This window comes from Pituophis catenifer, unplaced genomic scaffold, assembly GCF_029215685.1.
Source record: "Pituophis catenifer annectens isolate HBS135680 unplaced genomic scaffold, rPitCat1.0.hap2 SCAF_2, whole genome shotgun sequence".
NCBI classification, from domain to species: domain Eukaryota; kingdom Metazoa; phylum Chordata; class Lepidosauria; order Squamata; family Colubridae; genus Pituophis; species Pituophis catenifer.
In genome coordinates this window covers 139,579,140-139,605,680 of record NW_027256882.1, presented here as the reverse complement: position 1 = coordinate 139,605,680, position 26,541 = coordinate 139,579,140, and the positions used below count along the sequence as shown (strand labels likewise).

At 40.3% G+C, this 26,541-nt stretch overlaps 1 protein-coding gene across 2 annotated transcripts in view; it reads right to left on the bottom strand.

The window, feature by feature from the left end:
* Positions 1–26,541, bottom strand: part of BAIAP2 (BAR/IMD domain containing adaptor protein 2) — a 178,682-nt gene that overhangs the window by 109,425 nt on the left and 42,716 nt on the right. For both annotated transcript variants that reach the window (XM_070934710.1, XM_070934709.1), the window contains exons 2-3: positions 21,369–21,444; positions 11,607–11,693 (exon numbers count right to left, since the gene is read on the bottom strand). In XM_070934710.1, the coding sequence (XP_070790811.1) occupies positions 11,607–11,693; positions 21,369–21,444 (163 nt within the window). The remainder of the gene's footprint in view (positions 1–11,606; positions 11,694–21,368; positions 21,445–26,541) is intronic.

Here is a 26,541-nt window from a genome sequence, read left to right as displayed (position 1 = left end):
AAAAGTGACTTATGACCGTTTCCCACACTTTCAACTGTTGCAGCATCCCCATGCTTGGCTGGGCCTGGTGGCTCAGCAGACTGATAGCATTGTGATTAACACCAGCCGTCTGCAATTACTGTAAGTTCAAATCTCGCCAGGCTCAAGGTTGACTCAGCCTTCCATCCTTTCTAAGGTAGGTAAATTGAGGACCCAGTTTGTGGGGGCAATAAGCTGACTTTGAATAAATATACAAAAGTATGAAGGCTATTGCTTAACGCATTGTTAAGCCGCCCTGAGTCTCCGGAGAAGGGCGGCATATAAATCAAATTTTTAAAAAAAATGGTCACGTGACTAAAATTCAGATGCTTGGCAACTGACTCGTATTTATGACCTTTGTGGTGTCCTAGGATCATGTGATCACATTTTGTGACTCTCTGCCAAGCAAAGTCAGTGGGGAAGCCAGATTCACTTAACAACCGTGTTACTAGCTTAACAACTGCAGGGACTCACTTAACAAATGTGGCAAGAAAAGTCGTAAAATGGGACAAAACTCAGTTAACAACTGTTTCGCTTAGGAACAGACGTTTTGGGCTAAATTGTGGTCTTAAGTCTACCTGCACTAGGTTTTCTGGAGCGTCCACTGAATAGGTTGCTCTAAGGCAGGGGTGTCAAACTCGATTTCATTGAGGGCCACATCAGGGTTATTTTTGAACTTGGAGGGGGCGTGGCCAGGGTGGGTGTGGCCAGTTTGACATCACTCATGTCGGGGGTGCCTGTGGTGGCCCGAGTACTCTGCCAGCGAAAATGGGCTCCCGAGCTCCGTTTTTGCTGGCAGAGGGTTGCAGGAAGCTGTCGCAGCCGAAAATAGAGCTTGGGAGCCCATTTTCGCTGGCAGAGGCACTGCGGGCCGGTCCTTTGCTATTTCTAGGGCGGCCCCATGGGCCAGATCTAAGCACTCCACGGGGTGGATCCTGCCCCCAGGCCTTGAGTTTGACACCCCTGCTCTAAGGGCTCTTACAGCACACATGGACAGGTGAGCACCCTAGTACAACACAGAAGTAGTGGAAGCAGTGGTGACCATCTGGAGTGAGTAAATATGATTCACTCTCTCCCTGCCTCAATGACTGGCCAGCCATACTTTATATATGTTTCTAAGACTGGCTGCCCTTGACCAAGATGATCCATTGATTTTGCTGAGATCCCTGTCACTCTAAGCTAGGAGCATAAATTGAACCATCAGCAATTCCTAAGCCTGATAACCGGGCTTGGCAATCATAATCAGTCCAGTCATTGAAATGGATGACCCTAGCTTGCTATATATCTGTTGTTATAGTAACTCTCTTACATAGAAAATGACCTTTCTACATTCACCATGTTTATCATCGCCACATCCTTCTGCTAACACAGATACCTCTAACAAGTACAAATCCAATTAAGGGATGTATTAATCACCCCGGAGAATTCAAAAGGAGCACTTCCAGAAGGTTTTCAATCTGGGTCAAAGGCAATGCCTGGCACAGTTTAAGAGGAAGTAGTTCCATATACAAAGAAAAGCTCTTTGCGCTCACAAAGAAAAGCTCGCAGCACAAACTACTGCACACTTCTAACACAAAAACTGCCAGAAAGCAAGCTCTGTGAAACAACTAATTTATCTCCAATGCCACAGTGTTGTTTTTTTTTTTTGTTTTTTTTTTAGGACTGATCCACAGTGATGACACATCTTTTGGACCTTCACTCCTTGCAATTTAGTCAAAAATGTACAAACAGGAAAACATCCTGTCCACAAAGCCAATCTGTCTAAAGTCACCAGGAGAATTTCAACATTCAGTAGGAAAGGAATCAGCATGAGTATCTGGAACGGATTAACTTGCAACAGACCCTCAGTATAAAATGCCATTCTGACCTTAGCTTCTTACGAAGGGAAGTTTTCACACATGATTTCTTTTTCTTTTTCTTTTTCAGTCTATGCTAGTTTGGAAAATGCTTCCAAGCTTCTATCTAGCTTAAGTCAAGACTGCAAAACTTTGCTCAGGATACTGATGGTATATTTAAAGGGTCTACATTTTTTAGACTCAAGAATGAACCAGTGACCCTCTTCCAGTAGTGGTATTCTGCTGGTTCTAACTGGTTCAGGCGAACTGGTAGCGGCAGCGGCGGTGGGAGGCTCTGCCCACCCGCCTGGACATCATCATATCCCATTTTTTACACTCTGTGCATGCACAGAAGATCTTGCGCATGCGCGGAGGTGACACATGCGAGCAAAGCGAGCGCACTCGCTCACATTTGCAAACTAGTAGCGAAGGTAAGTGAATACCACCACTACCCTTTTCCCCATTTTCCTACTATATAAGTTACTTCTCCAAGCTTATCTCTTTTAGCACTGAACATTAAGTTATATCTAGGAGAACCCAAGACTTTCCAACAATTAATCAATGAAAAGCTGTGGGGGCTCCATCACTGGAGGTTTTTAAGAAGAGATTGGACATCTATTGTCCAGAATGGTATAAGGTCTCCTGCTTGAGCAGGGGGTTGGACTACAAGACCTCCAAGGTCCCTTCCAACCCTATTATTCTATGTTCTGTGTTCAGATTCTGCAGTCCTTGCTCTTACAACTGCAGTAAGGAAAAAAGCTTCCCTCTTTCTCCCTTGCCAATTTTAGCCTATTTGTAAGAGGGGAGGCAGTTCTAACTTATCTTTCCTTTTTAATCCAAACGTATTGCCAGAAGAGAAAAGCTTCATTAAGTATAAAATAGAGCCGTAATGGCAAACCTATGGCACGCGTGCCACAGGTAGCACGCCAAACCATATTGTTGGGCATGCAAATGTTGCCCTAGCTCAGCTCCAGCACACATTCGCACACTGGCCAGCTTATTTTTGGGTCTTTTGGACCCACCGGAAGTCGGCAAATGGGCTGTTTCCGGCCTGCGGAGGGCCCCCTCCGGAGGTGGGGAAGGCTGTTTTTGCCCTCCCCAGGCTCTTAGAAAGCTTCTGGAGCCTGGGGAGGGCAAAAAAAAATGGGCCTACCAGGCCCACCATGCCATCACATGCCAAAAGCGGGGGGAGCATGGGGGGGTCGCGCATGCATGCATCAGGGGGCAGGTCGCATAGAATTATGGGTGTGAGCACGCATGCATGCGACCACCCCACACTCCCCCAGCTTTTGGCATGTGATGGCAAAAAGGTTCACCGTCACTGAAATAGAGGAAACCTTCTAAACTTTTCATTCATATTCTTTTCAATACCAATGGGCACTCATTTCTGCAGTTCCGTTTAGATTAGATATCAAAATATCTCTGTTTTGAGAATCTGGTGCCTCTAGATATATTCCAGATCAGCGTGTCTGCACAGCAAGGCCCAAAAAAGTAAAGAGGGCAATCCTGGTGGGGTAATCAAACCTCCAGCTGTTTTGTATCAGTGGTGGGTTCCTCCCGGTTCGGTCCGGTTCGGCGGAGCCAGTAGCGGTGACGATATGACGTCACCGAACCGGTTCTCCCCCCCACCCTCCCACCCCCCCCACTCACGTTATTCTTACCTTTTATTTGGTCCCACCCCCAATCTATTGCTGCCTCCTGAGTCCCAGCTGATGACCAGAGGGAAAAAAACTGTTTAAACTCTTGCCGTGGGGCTTCAAAGGGCCGTCCTACAGCTGATCAGTGTTAAAAGCAAACAAATGAGTCGAGTCGTAAGTGTGAGGACTGGTCGTAAGTGCGAGGACCTTCCAGAAATGACTCTGACCAGCTAGCCACGCCCACCTAGTCACATGACCTCCAAGCCACACCCACAAAATAAGCTACACCCACAGAACCGGTAGTAAAAAAATTTAGAACCCATCCCTGTTTTGTATTTGCAATGCATACACACACTAGGCAGAGCTTCCATCGCACCATCACAGCTGCCATTTTGACTATTTAATGCCATGAGAAAAATGCAATACTGTATGAACAAGAGCAAGGAAGGGGAAGGTTCCACTTGCATGTCTAGAGCTAATAAAGGAGAATACGGGTAGCTCAGGGTTGAAATAAGGGGCCCTTGCTGTTCTCTGAGCCTGGTGGTTTCATTACCCAAACTAGGTACTCAGTATTTTGGGATAATGAAACCCAAACTAGAAAAGAAAACAACCAGGCTCAGAGAGCATCAAGCGCCCCTCAAGCTTAGAGCTTCCTACAATGATATTATGTACAGCTTTAATTAATTTCAGCAAGTCAAATATAACTCATTTCTTCGTTCTTGACAGATTTCATACTTCTGCCAGTAAAATGTCTCATGAGAAACATCTTTTTTTTCTCCCCTGTTCTTAGCCTAAATATTCACCAACCCTTTTAAACAGTTTTAAAAATGGCTTCTTTCTTTCCTCTCTGTTTTTTCCCCCCAAATTCATTATTTTCTTTATACACCTGAATTCCACCACCACCACAATAAATATGTATTTTCTGTTTTAAAAAATTGAAATAAGAAGTGTCTTTTGGATGTCACTTCTGAATAGAGTACCAGGTTTTACAGTGAGGTTAGCATGTCCCTGAACTAGGAAGAAGAGAGGAAGAATCTAGCTTTTCAGGAGCTATAAAACGAACAAGATTAGATAATAGGCGGAGATTATCTTTCGAAAATATAGCTGGCAGAACAAATCTTCAGGAAGGCAATTCTGACTTTTTTTTTTTATTCAAGTGTTTTCTCTATTATTCTACCTGTGTAATAGTAGCTTGCAAGATGCCCATGACTACTAGGTGAAACAACTAGAAGTAAAAGAATGGCAAAGTTATACCCATGTAAGGTGACTCACTTCTTAAAACTTTCTCAAGGCCTTCAGTAAAAAATTCCACCAATCTACATGCAAGCATTGGAAATATGTGTTTCCACCTTTCTACTGTCCTCTCTAGATTTTTTAAGAAATATAATTTAGCAACTGAAATTCATGACTTTGATTAGACTAAATGACAGAAGTTGCACAATCCTTTTGATCACTGCAAATACGCAAACAACAAAGTATACTCAGAAATTTAAACTTCCAAAAATTCATAATTAAAGTCATTGCCTTAAGTAACTAAAGATTTTTTTTCCATTTATAAATGACTAAAAGCAACCCTGCCGATTAAAAATATACTACAAAAGGCAAGATATAAAATTTTTTACATTAAACTGAAGTTTAGCTTCCTGCTCTCTAAAGTATATAAAATATAAATGGAATGGAGGAAATCCTGGTGAACCCAAGATGCATTATTTATTAAATTAAATTAAATTTTTATTAAATTAACTTAACAAAATAAGAAATCTACATTTTAGAAACAGAGTAACAATTTATTATTTTATTATATATATAAAGTGACTCAAAAATAATGAACCAGAGAAAAATTTGAGGAGTAAAGCAAAGGTGAGGGTGAGTTAAAAACTATTCACCTTTGTCAGGGGAACTGGCTAACTGGTAATTTTTCTTAAAAACCCAGTGAATCTCACACAGAAGATACTCCTTAATTTAACAGAGTTACATCCATTCAATGTACTGGAATTCACAAGCTCTAAGAATTTCAAGGTTAAAGAAAATGTATGCTAACAAAGCAAGTACACCCAAAAGAATGAGAAAATGTAACACAAATCCACAGCTACTTTCTCAAGTTCTATATGTCCTGTAGTCAAAATAGGATGCTCCAGTTCTCTGAGGATTATCTGAAGCTAATGGAGAGCCCTGCATTATCTCTCTGATTTCTTCAATGCAGAAAAAGCAGTACACTTAAATGCTTTACCCACCAAAAAAAGAAAAGTACAAAAAAGACACAGAACTGGCATTTTTCTCCACAGGGTGTTTTTAAAACAGATAAAAGGCTCCTCAGAGGCCAGTTGGCAAAAAAATAATAATAAAAACCCTACTTCACTCTGCTGCTCTTCAGGAAATGTCATGTATCTGCACACGGCTGCAATTGAACCCAAATGAGTTGTTGACTTGGGACAAAAGGGAACACCACTGTGTGTATATCAGATTAGCAAAGCGTCTGGAAAGACTTTTTGGAGTTCTAACAGCTTGTAGTTCAAGATGATTCCCTAAATACTCCTGAAACCGGAGAGTTTATTGGAGCCAGAAGGCTGCATTATGACTTTTACTGTACCAATCATGCAGTCTAGCACATTTATTTGGAACAGTGATGAGGGAGGGGATTTAGAAACTGAGCAACAAGGAAAGATTAAATGTGGGTGGTTGCTTGATGGGAATTTAAAAAAAAAACTGCAAAGAGATTTTGGGGAAACCCGAGCGAACTCTCCATATATTGGCAAGATTTTTTTGAAACACTGACATATGTGCTAAAATGTCTGGCTTTTCAGAACATGTATGAAGTCTTGTATGACATTACCATGTTTTCATATACAGTAGAGCAGAGGTTCTTAACTCAATTTAAATATTGAGTTAAATCTTGGTGGTCTGTGGCCATGGTCCATGGCTACAAAAGGTATTTAAACAGGTTCTGTGGTGAGGAGAAGGTTGAGACAAAAGGGAACCACTGAACCATTGCAGTAGGGTTTTCAGGAGAAGAAGATTTGTAGGGATATAACAAAGTTCTGAGTTCCTAAGTCTTTCTCCTGAATTATGCCTATGGTTCAAAATCTATAATGTGGTATACCAGTTGATGTCATAGTTATATAAAGATGCTGCCACATCTACAACAGAAAGAATCTTATGTCAATGTTTGGGCGCCATGGAGTTATTTCCTAAAATACTGCTATTGCTGGAGGATGAGCAACCTTTTTGCTATCATAAATTGTATTCCCACTTGAAGAGGGGAAAAAATCTTTAATGGATGGGGCTGAAGCAAGAGATGAATAGACCCAAAACCAAAAGAGGAAAAAAAACCCATAACATAGATATCCAAATCTATGTTGGTACCAGGAAAGGAAAGGAAGAGGAACTACCATCTCCCTTTTTGTCAAACAGCAGGTATCAAAGAAAGGCAATATACAGTATCTCTGATCTAAAACAATTTCCTAAGCAATTGAGTGAGGCCAAGAAGTACAAACAATTGGGTTAAGCTGCCCACCCAGTTTTTAGGAACTAAAGGACAATGTATGAGTTTCCTACATTGAAGGCATTAATTCCAAGTATTCCTAATTTGAATGAAGAATAGAGAATATATCTAAAATATCCTCCATGGCACTCAGACATAAAATGTGCTTTCTTTGATGGAACAATGTACTCAAGATTCACAGAAAATCCTGATTAATTTAATTTACATTCTGGTAAAATTAAAATAAGTTGTTTAGGGAGTTAATGAAGAACTCAGACTATTTCTTCTAAACATGCAGAAAATTGAGTATTTACAAATAATGATTAGATTATATATTTATACTGGCAGTCCTAGGGCAGGGCATTCATCTTACATCTGTTTTATGATTTGCCAGAGATTTTGCATTAAATTACATTAAAATTCTGATTATGGTGTATTACTGCATTGTTGTTGTTGTTTTGAATAGAGTTGGCATATCTTTTGTTAACAATTTGCTGCTATGAAACTAGTGAACTAAGGCTTAATTGAAGAAGCACCATCTGCTACTGTGAAGTTTCAAGCACAAAAAGATATTTATGAAATAATTGGAATGGAATACAGACACGATATCAATCCACCATGATGTTCCAACTGGCAAATCATAGTTTATGATCAGTTAGAAAATCAGAATCAAAATCATTTTGATAACTATCTCAAAATATAGTTAATGCTGTATGTGGCTTGGCATAGTAGTTGAACTAAATTATTTATTGTGCCTTGGAAAGAATTCATCTTGAAGAAATTCAAAATGATTTGGATTCTGGAGAGCCTGAGTTGGGGAGGAGGTGAATACACAGCTCCTGCTGGAAAAGGAAGTTTCTATATGTTGAATTCTAAAGTTTAACTTGAAGGCCTCAATTAGTGTCCCTAAAAAACTGTTATCAATAATAGTAGCATCACTTTTATTGGGCATCAACTCCTTCATTAACACAATAGCCTATAGTCTTGAGCTGGACGTTTAGATTATCAACCATTTTACTGTACTTCTCCAGATAAATCACATTACATTTCCTGTTAATACACAAACCTATTTTATAACAGCATACAATTTTGAAAGCAAAAATAATGTAATTTTAATGTAAATACTACAAATGCAATTTTCTTCCTAGAGGATAGCTTATCTGAAATATATTAAAGCTCTCAAAGATCACACGAGATGTGCCAACTGTTCTTGTCAACATCATAGAGGCAAGGACCATGCATAGAGATGACTCACACCTAGAATATGTGGAAACAGCTTATTAATCTCTTCTCTAGCCTTTGTCAAACATTCTACAGATATATTTAAAGATGAGAAAGAAGCATCATTCACTCATGCAAAGTGGGAAATAAGTCCATTTGTCTCTCAACCCTTTGCCCAAGGTAATACATTTGTGGCAAATTATATATCTGATTAAAGTTTTAAATTCCTCAAAATCTCTTCCCTGGCCTTTTTCAAATGTTCTATGGCTATATAAAAATCAGAAAAATCTATAACTCACTCATTCAAAATGGGGAACTAATCAGTTTTTCTCTTAACTCTTTGCCCAAGGTAATATTTTTAAATTTTAAGTTCAGCCAAATTCTTCTAAAACAAGCTGCTCCCTTAAAAAATATTGCCTTCTTTGGCTCTTAAACCAATATTATTTTCAACAGTTCACAAATGAAAGCAGCACTCTTGTATCAACTGCTCTTTAGTGCTTTGTTTACCATCTACCAGAACAATTACTAACATCACGCTGGGCTAGTGAAAACAGCAAATAGATGCACTAAAAGGCTGGGACACAGGCAGCAGAATGATTTACCCCAATTTGAAATACACCCACATTATATGCAGCTGCTATTAAGATCACTTACACTGCTGAGTTCAATAGAGTTACTCTGCCTTAGACCTGCTTTTTACTTCCCAAAGTGTAATTCAAGGTTATGTTACGATTTAGCGGATAAAACTGCTCAGATCCAAGCAAAGCTGGACTCTAGCTGGACAGTTTCAATGGAAATGACTAGGTATTTGTCTTGTGAAGTAATCTGTGATCAATGTGAGATTGTGAGAATTGTGGAAGTGGATAAAGGTCTCTATAGTGTCAGCTCTGCTACTTCTCAGCCAGATTCCTATTTCTGATGATTAGTCAAGGCCTCTTACAGATGGTAAGAGGTTAGGATTGAGCAGCAATTTACACCTCTCTAAGTACCTCTAAAAGAAGCTGTGGTGTGCCCACTGTTCACAAAGCCTTCCCTCAACCTGGATATGCTTGATAATTTTCTAGAAAAGGCTGTAGAGGAAATGCAACTTCAGAAAGCTCCAGAGGAACGGGATTAACTGGATCTTGGCTAAAGTATAGCATAGAAACTGTGTTGATCACATTTGCGGATGAGCTTTAGAGAGACTGGGAGTAGGAGAGTGCAACCCTTTTGGTCCTCCTTGATCACTCAATGGATCCATGATATCTTGATGGACCAACTTTATGGGACTGGAATTGTGGGCTATTCTTCAGTGATTTTCCTCCTGCCCAATGAGTTTGTTCTGGTTGGTATTTGGCCAAGCGGGATGAGAGATCAGCTCAGAGGTTTCTACTTCATGGATTGCCTTAAGACTGTCTACTCTCTCCATGCATCTTTAACATCTACCTGGAATAGTTGAGGGAAGGTATCTTATCAGCAGAGAATAGGGTGTGTTTGGTATACTGATGGTATTTAGTTATCTGTTGGCAAATATAACTTCTGGTACCTACTTACACAGCAATAACTAGAAAAGATATTTGTTTGTTTGTTTATAAAATTTATTTGCCATTCATTTTGTATTCAACGATATTATGAATTTCTTGCAAAGTACAAGTCATTATCAATCTTTTCTTCTCTTGATAATAAAGTAAAAATAAAGGTTTCTCTGTCCAATCATATCCAACTCTAGAGTGCGGTGCTCATCTCCATTTCTTGGCCAAGGGACCAGCATTGTCCAAGGACGCTTCCATGATCATGTAGCCTGCATAGATATACGCAAAGGCGCATGGAACCCTGTTACCTTCCTACCAAAGTGGTACCTATTAATCTACTTGCATTTGCATGCTTTCAAACTGCTAGGTGGGCAGGAGCTGTGGCAACTAATGGAAGCTCACCCTGTTGTGCAGCACTTGGGTCTCAAACCTGGGCTGTCAGCTTTCCAACTATCAAGTTCAGTGTGTTTAAATGTTGAGTCATTGCATCCCCTTTTTAAACTGCATTATTTACTGTATTTATAAAGTGCATTAAGGCAAAAATGGCTTGCCTTGTATTTAGCACAATGTAAGAACCTAGAACAACACATGAAGCCCGGGAGAAAATAACACTGGCTACAGTCACTGCGTTTTCATCACTTAGATGATCCAGAAACTGCAACTACTCAATGCAAACACCAATATTAAAGGGTCTGCATTGATTGCCAGTTTGTTTCCAAGTGCAGTTCTCAATGCTGGCAATCACCTTGAAAGTTCCATAGGAGTTAAAGTCTGGCTCCTTATGACACTATTAGACAAAGTAAAATCTTTTCTCCTGCTCCCAATTTTAATATTTAGGAAGTTTTAAAAACCATGGCTTTTTAAATATGCAATTTGAAGTTGTATGCTTCACTATACTTACTGAAACAGTAGTGGGTGGAAGTAATTGCATGTAATGAATATTTTGTAGTTCAGGGATATTTGACACTATGGTTTTATATTTGTTTTCTATAATTTATTGAATATTTTGATACATTTTTATCACTATATTGATATATATTTGCACATTGCCAAACTAAAGCAAAATCCTTACATCATTCTAGGGAGGAGCTGAATTGGCCTTCTTCCTTCCAATCAAACTATCTAAAACTTTGCTCTCTCTTTATTCCTCTAAAATGCATTTTCTCCCTCCTGGGAATCCAGACTACATTTCACCACACCATGCATCAATCAGTTTTTTTGGCAGTTGGTGGTAGCACAACCACAATAAAATATACTTTTTGTATGCTTGTATACTTGTGACCAGCTGGGTGGGCGTGGCCAGGGGTTGTGACAGGCAGCACTCAGCTTCCTGCACCTCCCTGGGAGCAAACACGGGCCACGGAGGGGGGCACCCCCCGTGCCCCATTTTGGGCCTAGTAGGCCTCCCTACACTTACCTGGGAGCCAAAACGGGGTGTGTGTGGACTTCTGGAAGGAGTGGGGAGGGGAGGGGCCAGCCAGCAATTTAACAACCAGTTCGGCCGAAATGGTGTGAACCGGTTGAATCCCACCACTGTTTGTATACTTTAGGAGTACTTTAGTATTTTTTACTCCTAGTGACTGCAGATGACTTTCTGAATAAGGCATGATTGTGATTTAAATTAACTTTAAATTTCAAGAGCCAGTTTGGTCTAGTATTTAAGGCACCAGGCCAGAAAACAGGAGACAGTGAGTACTAGTCCCGCCTTAGTCTTGAAAGTCAGCTGGGTGGTTTTAGGACAGTCACTTCCTGAGCCCAACCCACCGCACAAGGTTGATGTTGTTGTTGAGAAAATAGGAGGAAGGAATATTAAATATGCTCACCACCTTGAATTGTTTATAAAAATAATAAATACATTTCATGCCTGTAATTTACATTAATATCATTCATATACTTGACTTACCTAATTCTTTAGATCCTTGACTTTCACTGGCCAATTCTCCCATTTTAACCAGGGCATCAAAATATCCTTTTGCAGCATATGTCACACCTAGATAATAAAACGTATAAAATTAAAAACTACGACCATATTTATTTTAACTTAAATTCTCAAAATATCACACAAAAGAGTTTTTATAGCATCTGTTTAATTATTTTCATTAATAATAATAATACCATATAACTATTTATAATTATAACATTAATCAAATTAACTATTAAAACTATTACTATTAATACTATTTTATTTTGCAGAATATTAACCATTATCACTATTTGATCCCAGCAAGAAATCAAAATGGCATCTTTAAAATTACCACCAGATCCTATTACAGCATGTAACAGCTTTCGCTGTCTAGATGTTAGGGTTGTAGAAAGCATTCCATATAAATTAAATACAGGAAATTAACATTTGCAAAATTTCAGTACAATTCCACATTATTACTGGTAGTCCTCAACTTACGACCACAACTGAGCCCAAAATTTCTGTTGGTAAACAAGACAGTTTTTAAGTGAGTTTTGTCTCATTTTACAATTCTTCTTGCCATAGCTGTTAAGTGACTCACTGCAGATGTTCAGTTAGTAACATGGTTGTAAAGTAATCTGGCTTCCCCATTGATTTTGATTGTTGGAAATTCACAAAAGATAATCACATGACCCCGGGACATTGCAACCATCATAAACCATCAGACTTGACTTCCTGACCGCTATGCCCCACCACAGGGAGGCGGAACCGATCAGGTGGTTCCGCCCCAGGCGCCTGATGGATCCTGATAGGTTCCGAATGGAGCTTGGGCCATTTCCTGAGACTCTGGCGCGCGACTCGACGGAAGACCTGGTGGCCGCCTGGGATAGGGTGGCCACTGGTGCTTTAGATCGGGTCATGCCTTTGTGGCCTCTGACCCGGCGCCGAATCTGCCCAGCTCCTTGGTTCTCTGAGGAGCTGAGGGGGATGAAACGCCAGAAAAGACGCCTAGAGAGTAGTTGGAGGGCCAGTCGCTCCGAATCTGACCATACACTAGTGAGGTCTTATATCAAGACCTACTTAGTGGCGATAAAGGCGGCGAAGTGTAATTACTTTTCCGCTCTTATCGCATCGGCAGAAAATCGCCCAGCTGCCTTGTTCAGGGTGACCCGCTCCCTTCTCCATCTGGGAGCATGGGAAGACCCCTTGCAAGGTCGTGCTGAGGATTTTGCGCATTATCTGCACGATAAAGTCGCTCAAATTCGGGAAGGCTTGGACTCTGACAGGGTAGGTACAGGCGGGTTGTCCGAGGTGTGTCTTGAGATGGTTATCTGGGATGAGTTTGACCCTGTGACTCCCGAGGACGTGGACAGGATGCTGGGGAGGTTGAACGCAACCACATGTTTATTGGACCCGTGTCCCTCCCGGTTGGTGCTGGCTACCCGGGAGGTTACATGAGGCTGGCTCCAGAGGATTATAAATGCTTCCTTGAGTGAGGGGTTCTTGCCTCCCGCCTTGAAAGAGGCGGTGGTGAGGCCCCTCCTCAAGAAGCCTTCTCTGGACCCAGCTGTTTTAGCAAACTATCGTCCAGTTTCCAACCTTCGCTTCTTGGCGAAGGTTGTTGAGAGTGTGGTTGCACGACAGCTCCCGCAGTACCTGGATGAAACCGTCTATCTAGATCCATTCCAGTCCGGCTTCAGGCCCGGGTACAGCACGGAAACGGCATTGGTCGCATTGGTTGATGATCTCTGGAGGGCTCGGGACAGAGGTTGCTCCTCTGTTCTGGTCCTATTAGACCTCTCAGCGGCTTTTGATACCATCGACCATGGTATCATGCTGCGCCGGTTGGAAGGGTTGGGAGTGGGAGGCACTGTCTTACGGTGGTTCTCCTCCTATCTCTCCAACCGGTCGCAGTCTGTGTTGGCTGGAGGGCAGAGGTCGACCTCAAGGCACTTGGTTTGTGGGGTGCCACAAGGGTCGGTCCTCTCGCCTCTCCTGTTCAACATTTATGTGAAGCCGCTGGGCGAGATCATCCGTGGTTTTGGGGTGCAGTGCCATCTGTACGCTGATGACACCCAGCTGTACATCTCCACCCCAGACCACCCCAACGATGCCCTTGAAGTGATGTCCCGGTGCCTGGAGGCCATGCGGGCCTGGATGGGGAGGAACAGGCTCCGACTCAATCCCTCCAAGACTGAGTAGCTGTGGCTGCCGGCGTCCCGATATAGTCAGCTGGTGCCATCGCTGACTATTGGGGGCGAGACATTGGCCCCCACGGAGAGGACGCGTAACTTGGGTGTCCTCCTGGACCACGGCTGTCTTTAGAAGAGCATATGACGGCCGTGGCCAGGAGGGCTTTCTATCAGGTTTGCCTGATACGCCAGTTGCGCCCCTTTCTGGATCGGGACTCCCTATGCATGGTCATTCATGCCCTCGTCACTTCCCGCCTCGACTACTGCAACGCTCTCTACATGGGGCTCCCCTTGAGGAGCACTCGGAGGCTCCAACTGGTGCAGAATGTGGCCACGCGGGTACTTATGGGGGCGACATGGCGCTCCCACGTGACACCTCTCCTGCGCGAGTTGCATTGGCTTCCAGTGGTCTTCCGAGTGTGCTTCAAGGTGTTGGTTCTCATCTTCAAAGCGCTCCATGGCTTAGGACCCGGTTACTTACGAGACCACCTTCTGCCTCCGATAACCTCCCACCGGCCAACACGCTCCCACAGAGAGGGCCTCCTCAGGGTGCCGTCTGTCAGGCAATGTCGGCTGGCGACCCCCAGGGGAAGAGCCTTCTCTGTGGGGGCACCCGCCCTCTGGAATGAGCTACCCCCAGGGATACGACTAATCCCGGACATCCGGACCTTCCGCCGGGCCCTGAAGACTTTTTTATTTCAGCAAGCCGGGCTGGGTTAAAAAATTTTTAATTGGGGAATTTTATGGGTAAGGGGTTTTAAATTGGAGAAGCCAAAGATAATTTAATTTCGTTTTAATGTATTTTAATATTTGTATTGTGTGTTTTTAATTCTGGCTGTTCACCGCCCCGAGTCCTTCGGGAGAGGGGCGGTATAAAAATTTAATAAATAAATAATAAATAAATAAATAAATAAATATATGCCAGTTGCCAAGCGTATGAATTTTGATCATGTGACTGTGGGGCTGCTGCAACGGTCATAAGTGTGAAAAACAATTATAAATCACTTTTTTCAGTGCCTTTCTAAGTTCGATACAAACATATGGTTGTAAATCAAGGACTACCTGTATTCCATCAGTCTTCCCTAATCTGGGCCTCCAGGAGATGTGTGAATTTCAGCTTCCCAAATGTCATAATGCATGGCATCTAGGCTTGGAAGAGCCAAAATGTAAAATGTGTTGGACCTTTTATCATCAGGACACTCCCAAACTTTGTTAAGAATTTGAAATTTCTTCAAAGTCAGAAAATGGGAAGCTACCAACCTGATGGATTTGTCTGGATTGCTTAAGCTTTTGGAATCTGGGCATACAGGCTGAATTTACCTTTTCCAAGACAGCCCAATAAAGCATACACGTCCTTGATATTACCTTAAGAAGGCTCAAGGTAATATTATCAAGATCTATTTATTTATTTATTTAGCCTATGGTATATTAGTAAGAAACTAACTAGCATGGACTTTCAAATGCAGCTCATAGATTTAAGGGGGCTTGTTGAAATTCTAAGTGCACACACATCATTTTAATTAGATAAGCAGAGACCTCCTCATAGTCACAAGAACACGTTGCATAGGCTTTGTCACCTAACTTGTGGCAATTTGTGAAAATAGTTTTGTCTCTTATGTTGTTCTTGCAAATGCTATTGATTTAAAATGCTTGCATTTCAAGAGAACCCAGATCAGAAAATGAAAGGGGGGGGGGGAGACTGCTATTTATTATTATAGATTTATGATGGAAATGTGTAAATCAAAGCTAGAATCAGATGAAACTAGAGTGGAAGCATCAATTTATTTTTTATTTATTTTATTTTAATTTGATTTGATCTGAATTCTCATTCAGATATCTTAATGTATTTCTCTTACAGTATTATGTACAGTATAGTTATGCAGTATTTTTGAAATACAGTTTTGTTAAATGAGTTTAATGTAATCACATCCCTCTTCTATAATACAGGGTGTTAATTGATTCCTCTTTTATTTTTAAAGCATAGTTACTGGTTCCTTTAAAAAAAACCCTGAGCTCTAAAAGCCCACTTATCCTCCAATAAGTGTCTTGGGCTCTGCAGTTATGATACAAATACATATTGGCATATAAGGACTCCAGTTACCATTTGGTTTAAAGCTATGTGAAACGAAAGCCAAAGTTCAATAGTTCTTTAAATGTTTATTCTTTCTTTTTAATAAATGTAATTGTAAACCCCTTAAAATTGTACTTTTCCACATTTCACTAACAAACCAGGAGAAGAGTTTTTCTTGTAATTCCTCCGTGCCTAGTTCTTCTACTACCACTTAGTCTCCAGAAGTGTTGGGATTTCAACAGACAGAATTCCCAGACATTACAGTTCACTGTCTGTCCTATATTTAATTTATACCTCCTGCCTATTCCATAATAGTTACCATAACTAAATTGCCCATAACAATTTCAGCCTTTTATTATATTGCATCTTAAAATCCAAAGCATAATTGGACCTCATAATAAATCTTCTTGCATTTGTTAGAAGGGTAACAACTCTCAAAATTCAGCAATAATTATATTAACCAATATCTGGATGTGCACTTAATTGTGGGAAAGTTAATGGTGTAGATTACTTCTTGGCTTTTGCCTAAAAACAAACATGTATCAGATAAATGTACATAATGCAATTTTTAAAAATCGTTCTGAAAAATCTGAATTGCAAAGTAACTGATTTATCATGAATAAATACACAGAAAGGTCATAAATATTCATTTTAACCTCATTTAATAAATGTTTTCCATGCAAGAATACAAAGGAGTTATATTGAAATGCTGGATTTTAAATTAGTTGCATTGTCATAAATCATGCTATGTCTTTTACTTCTGCTGATTTTTGGTCACAAACGTCTTGTATATGCAAGTACACAATTTCCCTCTCATATCATAGGCTACTCAACTGTAAAGCATTCACAAACATCCATATTTTATACATACATACATACATAGAATGTGTATCAAAGGTGAGGAGTCTATGACCAACAGCGAGGGGTGCTGGGAAATGCAATTTAGTAACATCTGGGGTAGGGGGTACAGATTCCCATCCCTATCCATTTTTTAAAAAAATTAGATTTATATGCCGCCCTTCTCCGGAGACTCAGGGTGGCTTACAATGCGTTAAGCAATAGCCTTCATACTTTTGTATATTTTATACAAAGTCAGCTTATTGCCCTCACAAACTGGGTCCTCAATTTACCTACCTTAGAAAGGATGGAAGGCTGAGTCAACCTTGAGCCTGGGGAGACTCGAACTTGCAATAATTGCAGACAGCTGAATGTTAATAACAGGCTTTTTTAGTCTGTTGAGCTATCCAGGCTCCTGGATAGCTCATTTATGCTTACAATGTTTATATAGATAATCCTCGACACATGACCACAATTAGGACTGGAATTTCAGTCATAAATCAAGGTCCTCATGTGACTGAATTATTTTTTTTTACTATTTTTACAGTAGTTATTAAACAAATCACACATTGGTTTAAGTCAAACTAATGTGATCATTAAGCAAATCCATTCTCCTCAATGGGCATGTGTTTTTTTTAGCCAGAAATTTCAAAAAAACATCACAAATTGTGGTCACGTGACCGCAGAACACCACAACTGGTAGTAAATGCAAACCGGGTCCAAAAATGCAGTTGTGAGACTGTGGGGTGGGCAGGCATTGGTGCAATGTTTTATTTATTTTATTATTTATTTTATTATTCATATTTCTATGCTGCCCACTCTCCGAGGACTCTGGGCAGCTTACACCAAAGACAGTATACTAAATAGCATATTGCCCCCAACAATCTGGGTCCTCATTTTACCCACCTCAGAAGGATGGAAGGCTGAGTCAACCTTGAGCCGGTGAGATTTGATCTGCTGATCTGCTGGACTAGCAGTCAGCTGAAGTAGCTGCAGTACTGCACCCTAACCACTGCGCCACGATGGCCCCTTTCTGGGGCTGTTGTAACTTCAAATAGTCATTAAACAACTGGTTGTAAGTCAAGGACTACTTATACTGATCCAAAGCAATGTGGAAAAAGAATATTATTCTTGCAAAATTGTCTATTAGATATCCTTGGGTATATGAATCAATTTATTATGATGAAGAGTCCTTGGTGCTCTCTGAGCTTGGTTGCTTTCTTGCAGATGTTTCGTTACCCAAACTAGGTAACATCATCAGTGCTGATACAATAATAATGTTATCTAGTTCAAGTAATGAAATATCTGTAAGAAAGCAACTAAGCTCAGACAATAGCAAGGACCCCTCATTTCAACCCTGATCTACAAATATTCTCTTTTATTTTGATGAGCTAGAAAAGCATTATATGCCAAAATGCCATCAAAAGAAGGCTGCATAATTTCATGCATTTTTATGATAGAATAACATCTTCTTATGTAAATTTTCTTTCTGGCAAAAGATCGCCAAAACATAATTTAAATCAAAGCTTCAATACTTCAGCTTCTTCTGAAGACTGCAATTCAGTCTCTGAATACATGGAATAGAAAAATGCAGCTCCTGAATGTATATGGAGTTCTCTTGGTATGAGAAAGCCCAGCTCTGTCTGCACCTTAGAAAATGCAAGACATTTAGCAGGTATCAGCACCTCAAGTAGCCACCGAAAACAGTTCAAAGGTTTGCTAAGTAGCTGGCAGGTAAGAAGCAGCTGGTTTTAACAGATTTCTCTAAATCAGAAGATCCAGTATTCACGCTGGTCTGATTCTGCTGGCTCCAGATTAGCAAAGCAGTGGGACAAAGCTATCTTTTTATTTATTCAACCTATATGCTGCATATATATTGAGGGAAGCCGGATTGGAAGAGGAGGAGGTTTTAAAACTGATAAAGATACATCAATAATCTAATGTTATGCCGATGACATTAATATGATAGCTGAAAACGCAAATAATCTGCAGGCTCTCATAATGAAAGCCAAAGAACACAGTGAAAAAAATGACATATTAAACATACAGAAGCCCAAACTAACAATACCAGGTGCTGCGACCAACCGTAGAATTGACACTGAAATGGTAGGTAATTTCTTCCTTTTAGCCTTTTGATAGATAGTTTTATCAACAATAAAGGAACCAGCAGTCAAGAAATAAGCCACAGACTAGCGCCCGGTAGGGTAGCAATTAAGGACTTAGAAAAGATATACTGATACTGTGATGTGCACACAGATCAGAATTGTGCAGGCAATTATTTTCTTGTGGCACTATGGAAGCAAAAGCTTGGACTCTAAAGAAGAAGGGTAGAAAGAGTATTGACACTTCTGAACTTTGTGTGTTGAGGAAGAATCTTGAGAATACAAGAAAACAAACATATTAATCATAGAACAAAGGATTATGCTCGAATTCTGCACATACTATGAAAAGACACAGCTCCCTTGAAAAAAACCTCTGTAACTCTGGGAAAGGTAGAAGGAAAGAGAAGATAACCAACCACAAGGTGGCTGGATGCCAGATATGATTACAGTGGTGATAGGTGCACTTTTGAGAGACCTGAATGGCAAAATCAGGGATACATAATCCTAGAGGAGATCCATGGGTTGACTAAGAGTCAACAATGACTTGATGGCACAAATTTTATTTAAATAAAAATCAGCACGCAAAAATCCCAAGGATGCTGGCCAATGCTGTATTTCAACCAAGCTGGCAAAGTCATTGGACAACAAAGGGAGTGTGAAATCATTTAAGAAGAATTTTTTCAAGAAACACACCCCGATTAGTAATTAGATACTATTTTGTATTTAATGCTGCCCTTTATAATATAGGAGATGTGGTTACTGCATCTACATTATACAGTGGTTATTTTGAGTATTTTGATCTCTTTCTCATGTTTCCACCTGTCCTAGGGCTGGAACACTTGCCTCCCACAGCCATTTACTGTCTCTTTTGTTTGTTAACAGTTCTTGAATTCCTTCACCAACTCGACCCCTGTTTTCCTCTACAACATTGGATACAGCTGATCTTGCCTAAGAAGGTTGTCATGATAACATACGTTACAAAGACTGATGTGAAATACAGATAGTCCTTGATTTATGACCATAGTTGGGTCTGGAATTTTGGCCATAAATCAGGATGGTCATGTGACCTGATTTGATTATGGAACTGCTTTTGCGATGATCATAAAATGAGTCACCACTTAAATGAGCAAACCACTTAATTATTAAATGAATACAGCATATCCAATTGGTGTTTTTTGCTGTTTTTTTGCTGAAAACTGGCAAAAAACATCAAAAATTGCAATAACATGATCACAGAAAGCTGCAACCAGTCATAAATGTGAGTCAGTTGCAACCGGTCATGTGACCGTGGGAGACCAGGGTGACATTTTACAATGGTCAGGAAAACTTTGCAGGCCATAAAAAACCCTTTCCAAAGTAACTCCAAACAATCATTTAGCAACTCGTCATGAAACAAGGACTACCTGTGCCATCAAGACGTAAGATTTAAGTAAATTATTCATCAATCCCACTACATCCATAATGTGGATAAAATTGCAATAGACACACTGGCTAAAGTTGACAACATGAAGCCATTTTTGCCTAATTTTAACTCCAAGCTTTCATCTTATGTGTCACTGAACTTTAAACACTTTAAAAATGATTGAAATGCCCATTTTGAACTTGAAACGGGGCATCTTGCACTCAAAACAATTATTCTAAACTTGATGTAGGGCATTTCAATTTCAAAAACATTTCAATTCAAAACTTTTGTATATCTCTACCAATTCAGCTTAAAAATAAGACCCTATACTGGCAAATACAACACTACAGTATGCAATTGTTATTTTTAAAAAGGTACAGTATGTTAAGAAAGTACAAAAAGAGAAGATGACATAGAACAGGGGTGTCAAACTCAAGGCCCATGGGATGGATCTGGCCCATGATGTGACCGGATCCAGCCCGCGGGGCTATCCTGGAAAATGTAAGGGGCCTGCCTGCGTTGCTTCGGTCCGGTCTACACGCATTGGCTCAGCCCGGTCTACTCGCGTTGCTTTGGCCCGATCTACCCAATGCAAAGAGGAAATATCGGGCCAGCGTGGCTTCGGCCTGGTCTACCCAATGCAAAGAGAAAACATGCCAGAGTTTGGGGAGTGGCGTCAAACTGGCCACGCTCACCCAGTCAGCCACGCCCGCCTGGCCCCCAAGGTCAACCACAGCCCTGATGCAGCCCTCAATGAAATTGAGTTTGACACCCCTGACATAGAGAGACTAAGAAAACGGAAGTCCCAACAATACAGAATGGGTTATCTTGTTGGTCAACCAGCAGCCTGTTAATGGCTCATAATTGTAAAGATCTTCTGTATTATGGCACTCTAAAACATCATCTTAAAGAGAGCTTTCATGCCTCATATATCATAAAGAATACTATCCTTGTAACTTAATTCAAACAACTGCTTTGTAGCTTATCTGGGATAGCTGAAAGCCTCTTTAGCACTAAGAATGATGCTGCAACACTTTCCACAGATACTACTAGTTTTCCCCACCTTTGCCATCACCAAAGGTAAAAAAAAAAGAGTTGCCAATTCTACAGTTGTCATTTTACACCCATGACAAAGTAATACAGTGTTATTTCACTTACCTGCCAAGGCCTTTTCATAATTCTTTCCCATAGATATGAAGTTCCGGAGGCTGGGATTAAATTGTTCCATGATTGTCTATAAGAAAACAAAAGACATTAGCAATCTAAATGTGAAGGCCATTTGTGTTTTTCTATTTCTTCTATACCACATGTAGAAATACACAAGAGTTTAACCCACTATCCCATGAATTCTTAGAAAAAGAATCCTCCCATATGCACATACACAGGCAATACAAACGTAAGTCACTGATGAGCAGAGGGCTGGACTAGAAGACCTCCAAGGTCCTTTCCAGCTCTATTCTGATTGATTGATTGATATTTTTTAAGATAATAATGTATTCTAAGAACTTATTCTATGATTTAACTATATAACTACATGCAATATGAATTCCAGGCCCTACAACTTTCTTGTATGACTATTCAGTTTGCCAGGAATGAAAAATATGAAACCGAAACAACTTTGAAGAACAATTAGCTATGAGATATATACGATGAAATATGTAAATACAACATGGCTAAATAAGTTAATTGATTTGGTCAGATGCCATCTTACATATATTTTTACAAAGATATTTTTCTCAGATTTTACAACACTAATATAAACATTATACTTCAACCCCCAATTAAACATAGGGGCTTGATAGGCTATTTATTTATTTATTTATTTATTTGTCTTATATAGCCACCAATTTGGACATAGGCAGTTTATATTCAAAAACCAATAAAAATAACACTCAGTGTGTGAAAAGTGTAAACATTAAATGGGGAAGTACATAAATACAGTTTCAACCATCTCTCATCTCTCATCACTCCATGGGGATCACAAAACACCCTGGTCCCTAGCTCCTTGAAAAACCAAGCTCTTGATGTCTTTCTGAAGCAGTGTTCTTAGGAAATGAAGCAGCAACAGAGAAGCCCTCACTGCATAATCCTTCAAAAATGCATTATTCAGTTGAAGGGAGATGGAACATGCCTCCCAAGGCAGACCTCATAGGACTAGCAATCCCACAAATGAGCTCCACTCTGATGTCCTTCTGGAAAACTATAAAGACCTGGTTTTTTGGTAGGGTCTTTCAGGATTGAGACCTGTATCAACCGCTAACCAAGTGCTGCTCCATTACCAAAGTAACAACCCAACCTCCCACCAGAGGAGCTGTGTCAGAACATTACTCAGACAATTACAAGCAAAATGAAGCAACCCAGAGTAGCGGAAAAAGGAAACAGATTCTCTATCCAACATCTTTCAACAAAATGGATGGATACCCATGTGGTTTTATCAAAAGGTGCCTGACTACTCGATTTACCATAGTATGATCAACACAAGCTATGCAAAGGGCAATACTGCCATACATTATAAACATATCAGAAACAACCAACAGACCATTACAACCACATAGTATCAGACCAACCAAAGCCCTTCAAAACATCTTAACATAATAAGAAGAAAAGAATAAATCAACAAGGAAAAGCAGAAGTCATCTACAACATATAGTTGTAGTGGAACAGGAGTGGGTTCCACTTACCTTTACTACTGGTTCGCAATGGGAGCATCCATGCACATGCACACTTATACGCATGCGCAGATTGCCCATGATGACATCAGGACGGGTGGGTGGAGCCTCCCACCAGTTTTACTATCGGTTCTATAGAACCGGACCGAACCAGGAGCAACCCACCACTGATATAGTGTAATGATTATGATAGCCACAATGTAGGCTAGACAGGCAGAAAACTAGCAGAGCGCATCCATGAACACCAACTAGCAGTCAAAAAGACACAATGAAAACTCTTAAAAATTACAGACTCAATCACCATTTCAACTGGGAAAGTGTGAGCATCCTAGATCAAGCTAAATGCCAAAAAATGCTAGGGAATTTCTGGTTGCTTGGCATTCAGACAAATCAGCCATCAATAGAGGCATAGAGATAAACCACATTTATACACCATTCCAGAGAGACAATAAAAAAGCTAAAAAGGAAATAATGGTGAACTATTTAATTCCTCCGGTTGCTATAAAATAACCGTTAGCGAGTTTACGAGAATTAAAGATCTTTTTTAAAGAAGGTTATTTAACTGAGAAGTAACCTCTAGTTTATCACAGCTATAAACAACCTGAATGAAGGCAATTGGCTCAAATAGATAGGTTCTAGCAAATGTTTGCAAGGCAAATCAGAAACAGTTCTGATAACAAAACATGAACTCCTCCTTTGTTTGAAAGCTTTTCCAATTGCTTTCCAAAGGTTTCCCAGATTTTTGTATTCTTCTAAAAAATTAACTACCAAAGCAGACATTTTAAAATATAAAACTGTGTTATGTTGAAATTAAAGTGGAAAGAAAAAAAATGACATAGATGCATAGACAGAATACTGTAGCATATTGAAACAAATAAAAGTATAAATTATTAGCATGAATAGTTTCATATCATAAATCACAGTAAATATATAAAATTTATTTTAAGCTAAGAAAAGGCCAGCATGCCACCATAGTAAAATAAAATAAACAAGAAATGAATGGAAGCAAGGAATCATCTGGCCCCTTCCAGTCAGGATTTATGCCTAATTATAGAACAGAAACAGCATTGACTGATCAATGATCTCTGGCAAGTGCAGAATGGATATAGTGCAACTATTCTTGCTTTCCTTGACCTCTCAGCAGCCTTCAGTAGCATTGACCATGGTATTTTTTGGGAATACCTGTGAGTGACAAAGTTGCCGTGGTATCTTTTTGGGGCTGGATGACAAAGTCTTGCACTGATTTGGCTCCTTTCTCCAAGGCAGGTTCTAATTAGTATTGATACAGAGTGAGGTCCAGTGAGGTCCAGGATGGGGGACAATGGACTTTGGCTGAACCCTGGTAAGATTGAGTGGCTTCGTATGCATGGAGTCAGGAACCAAGGGTTTGACATCTTTAGTTTTGGATAGGGTCCCACCACCCCAGACAGACTCAGTGCACAATTTCTTCTTGACTCACGACTCCCGCTTGATGAGCAAGTGGCGGTCGTGGCTAGGAGATCTTTCTGCAACTTTGTGTTGGGCGCCAGTTGTGCCTCTTCCTGGATTGGGCATCTATGAACTCAGTCCACTCAAGGCCTAGTCATCTCACGTTGGGACTATCGCAACAGCTCTACATGGGGCTACCCCAGTGGTGGTATTCAAATAATTTAACAACCGGTTCTCTACCCTCATGATTTCTTCCAACCAGTTCACCAAACTGCTCAGAAAGTTAACAACCAGTTCTCACGAAGTGGTGTGAACTGGCTGAATCCCACCACTGGGTACCCTAAAGAGGATTTCAAAGCTACAGCTGGTGCAGAATGCAGTCATGAGGACAATTCTTGTGGCCCTTAGAGTGGTCCATGTTACACCGCTGTTCCACAAGCTGCACTGGTTGCCAGTTTACTTCCGGGTCGAATTCAAGGTGATTGATATCATCTTTAAAGCTCTTCATGGCACAGGTCCAGACTATCTGAGAAACTGTTTCTCAGGGGGATTAGCTCACCCCACCTACTCCAGCAGAAAGGAGCATGCTGCAGACCCCATCAATGGAAGGAGTTTTGCCTGGTGAGGTCCAGAAGAGCCTTTCCTGCCTCTTGAAACATCATGTCCCCCAAGGTGAGATCCACACCCACACTTTTGGCCTTCTGAAAGGGGCTGAAGTTCTGGCTCTGTCAATTGGCTTGAGGTGCCAATGGGGGATACATCATCCTGAAGTGGTTAATGGACTAAAATAATCTCCCCACCCCCCCGTGTGCATCTTGCTCCCTTCCTCCCCATCTTCATCAATTTTAAATTAGTTTAATATTGCCATTTATAGTTTTAATTTTTTTTATTCGGTTATAATATTGTAAGCTACCTAGAGTCGCCTTGAGGGGAGATGGGAAGCAAATAAATCAAATCAATGCAAATAAATAAGGGGCAGAGAGCCAAGAGTTGGGAAAAAAAGAGTGGCAATCTATTCACACGCCCTGTCCACGTCACTGAAACCTCAAAGAATCCAGAATAACCAGACAAGTATTGCTAAAATTAAAAATTTGCTGACAGGAGAATAACCAACTGTCATCAGGATGGATTTCTGTTGGTATAATCTGCTACCTGAGCCATACCTTTATTTCAGTTTTTCTCATTTAAGTCATCTGATAGGAAGTTCCAAATGAAGAATCACTGGTTGTCAGCAAACTGGATATTAAAGGTCCAATTTCCTATAGCCCACATTTTCTTGTCAGTGGGGCAGTAGTGGCTGAGATACTTAGAAATTTTGACTGGGATAAAAGTTGCTGTTTTTATCCCACCCAAAATCTGTACTTTGATTCTAATTCATCCTGGATAAATCTAAGCTCATCTTATTGCAGATCTCAATTTTGTAGTAACCATGTACTGTACATCTATAACATTGCACCTCTACACACAGCCCCAGTATGGATGGTTAATTATCACTTTTATAGTCAAAAAATGGAAGATCAAAAGCTTTTTATATAAATACTGTGGCAGCTGACAAAGAGTATATGATTGTGCGTATAGACAGAGAATGGCAGAGAATCAAGTCTAAACTTATCTGGGCTCTGCTGAGACCAAATTTAAAATATTTTGAGTGATTAACAGGTTTTCTTGTTTAAAAAAGCCTCACGCGCATGGGAAAATAGGAGAAGGAAGGTTTTGTTGGATATGTTCACTGCCTTGAGTTATTTGTAAAATTAATAAAGATGGGATACAAATAACTAAATAAAAAAATATGTGCCCACACATACGGGAAGAGGAGGATAGCCAGGCGCAGAATAAGGAAGGGTTCACTTACCTCCAGTTACTGAACTATGTTCTTAAACCTTTTTTCTCCATAATCACTGAAAAGAAAGGCTCTTTGTTCACTGTGTGTAACAAGCTGTGAGCAAGTCCTCCTGCCTACTGTAGCTCCACAGTCCCCAAAGTCATTCAATCACTTTGTCATTATGGCACCTTACAAATGAGACAAGGAATTTGCTAACTGAGCTTGGTAAGAATCACAACTATTTCTGTTTCTTTCAGGCCCAGAAGCTAATCCTTGAATGCCACCATGCAGTATGGCAAACCAGAGTCAGATAATAAGGGGGTTGAGGGAAAGAGGCTGGTAACAGAACAAGAAGTTCAGCACAGAATCCATGGTATTTTTAAAAAAATGATCATCATCATTAAAAGCCTGT